At 45.3% G+C, this 2,287-nt stretch overlaps 1 protein-coding gene across 1 annotated transcript in view; it reads left to right on the top strand.

Moving 5' to 3' along the window:
* si:dkey-27j5.5 (GTP-binding protein Rhes) overlaps positions 1 to 1,485 on the top strand; it is a 2,851-nt gene extending 1,366 nt beyond the window's left edge. Inside the window, exon 2 of the mRNA XM_027136445.2 lies at positions 697 to 1,485. Coding sequence (XP_026992246.1) covers positions 697 to 1,226 — 530 coding nt within the window. The 3' untranslated portion in view covers positions 1,227 to 1,485. The remainder of the gene's footprint in view (positions 1 to 696) is intronic.
* The last annotated feature ends 802 nt before the right edge of the window (positions 1,486 to 2,287 follow it).

The raw sequence follows: 2,287 nt of genomic DNA, 5'->3' as shown, positions 1-2,287 counted from the left end.
ACACAACACTACACATCTCTCAGATTAATGAAGTTATATAAAAGTTATATTATAATAATGTTGGAATCAGGTCAGTGTACAATAAAAAGCAGTTCATCCTGAATCTTAATGCTTTTGTTTACTGCAACTCGAAGACAAACCCGTTCTTCTGACCCTCAGGATCATTTCTCCCTTTCTGTGAGACTCTCACAGGTCTTCAGTATCAGATGACGACCACATGCTGATCGAGCGTTTCAAGTGTAATGTCTTTATCCAGGTCATAATAAAGGTGTGGTGTTGATCGTTTCTCAAGTTTCTGTGAGAATCGTATGATTAAAATACAGTTCAGTGAGTTATCATATTATTACAGAAACTTTTTTCTGATGCTTTATTGAGCAGAGTAGACGAACAGGAAATAAACAGGAATAATATGTTCCTCATGGACCTTTAATAATATCCTGGAGCTGGAGTTATTACCAGAGATGAGTCCTGTGCTACTGTTTATGCAGGACAGACTTGACTTGGTGTGTTCCGTTCAGATCGGATGAATTTCGGCTAATTACTTAATGAGATTCTTATTAGAACATTACGATTCAGGATGACACTGTTATCTGAACTGCTGAACTGATCACAGAGCTGGCTGAAGCACATTTTGATCAGATTTCCCTGTTCATTAACGTCACTAACAGATGATCTTTTTGTTCCTCTCCGTTGCAGGTGATATCTTCCTGCTGGTGTTCAGTGTGGACGATCGCAGCTCATTTGAGGAAGTCTGTGCTCTGCGCTCTGAGATCTCATCAGCCAAGGCAGCTCTGACACGCTCGAAGGCACATGCTAGCAGCGCTCCGGTGGTGGTGTGTGCCAACAAGATGGACCTGCCAGTCGAGCAGCACGCAGTGTCACGGACGGAGGCCCTGCACGCGTTCACAGACGGCTGCGCGTACTACGAGACGTCAGCCAAAGACAGCAACAATCTAGAGGAGGCGTTTGTGGCCCTGGCGGAGCGAGGAGGGCTGCCGCTCGAGACGGGTCCATCTCGCCACCGCAAGCTCTCCATCCGCTCCTACCATGCCATTCTGCGTGCGCGGCAACGTGGTGGCGACACACCATGCGGCGCAGTGAACCCGCTCGCACGCAGACCCAGCTTCGGAACGGACTTGCAGCTCGCGCTCGCCTCACGTGAGGAACAAACACAAAGCATGAAGCTGAGCAAAGCAGTGACACATCCAGCCTGCCCCATCCAGTGACCAGACCCTGTACACAGACATGTTTTATTCTCATGAACAACTGTGTCAAATGTAGCCTCGGAATCCATCATCGAACTGCTCCATCATCTTCCGGTCATCATCTTATGTAAATATTGTGAATCATTGTAAAGGTGCCAGGTTGAATATAGCATGTGGATGTATATACTGTAGATAGACACACAGACTGGTATTTATATTAAACTGATAACATATAAAACCGAACACCACACACTTTAATAAAAAACAGTTTGATACCAAACACTGAGGAGTGTCTTTCTCCATTCATCTGATGGATGTGTGAGTGTTCAGAATAATTACTAAACTGAGAAAGAGAGAGAGAGAGAGAGAGAGAGCGAGACAGAGAGAGAGAGAGACAATAGAGAGAGACAGAGATAGAGAGAGCGAGACAGAGAGAGACAGACAGAGTGTCGTGACTGTTATTTACAACAGAGTGGAGCTTATTAATGACCTTCGTGATATGATAAATGCAGTCCGTGAGTGATTCTGCACAAACACACACACTCATCTCACACTGAATAAAGCAAAGAGGAAATGTGTTAAACTGAGCAGTTAGCGTGTGTGTGTGTGTGTGTGTGTGTGTGTGTGTGTGTGTGTGTGCGTGCGTGTGTGTGTGTGTGTGTGTGTGTGTGTGTGTGTGTGTGTGTGTGTGTGTGTGTGTGTGTGCGTGTGTGTGCAGAAGAACACATCAAAGCACACTGCGGTTATCAGCCACACACAGGCCACACACACATGCTGCTGTGCTTCTGAGGGTTAACTGATAACAATGGAAGTAGAAACACTGGAATAATAAACACCTCGAATAATAAAGCTGTGGGGTGTGAACTCTTCTAACTAGTCTCTAATCCACTCTTTCTCTGGTCACAACATCACAGTGCACACATTTAATTTAATTTTATTAAATCTGTAATGGAATTCAAAGTACACACACACACACACACACACACACACACACACACACACACACACACACACACACACACACACACACGCACGCACACACAGTAGCTCTTTACGTGTGTTCGGCTGCTTCCTGTACCTCC

The sequence above is a fragment of the Tachysurus fulvidraco genome, chromosome 18 (genome assembly GCF_022655615.1).
Source record: "Tachysurus fulvidraco isolate hzauxx_2018 chromosome 18, HZAU_PFXX_2.0, whole genome shotgun sequence".
Taxonomy (NCBI): domain Eukaryota; kingdom Metazoa; phylum Chordata; class Actinopteri; order Siluriformes; family Bagridae; genus Tachysurus; species Tachysurus fulvidraco.
Note: the sequence above shows the minus strand (reverse complement) of the source record. Positions and strands in the feature narration are given on the sequence as shown.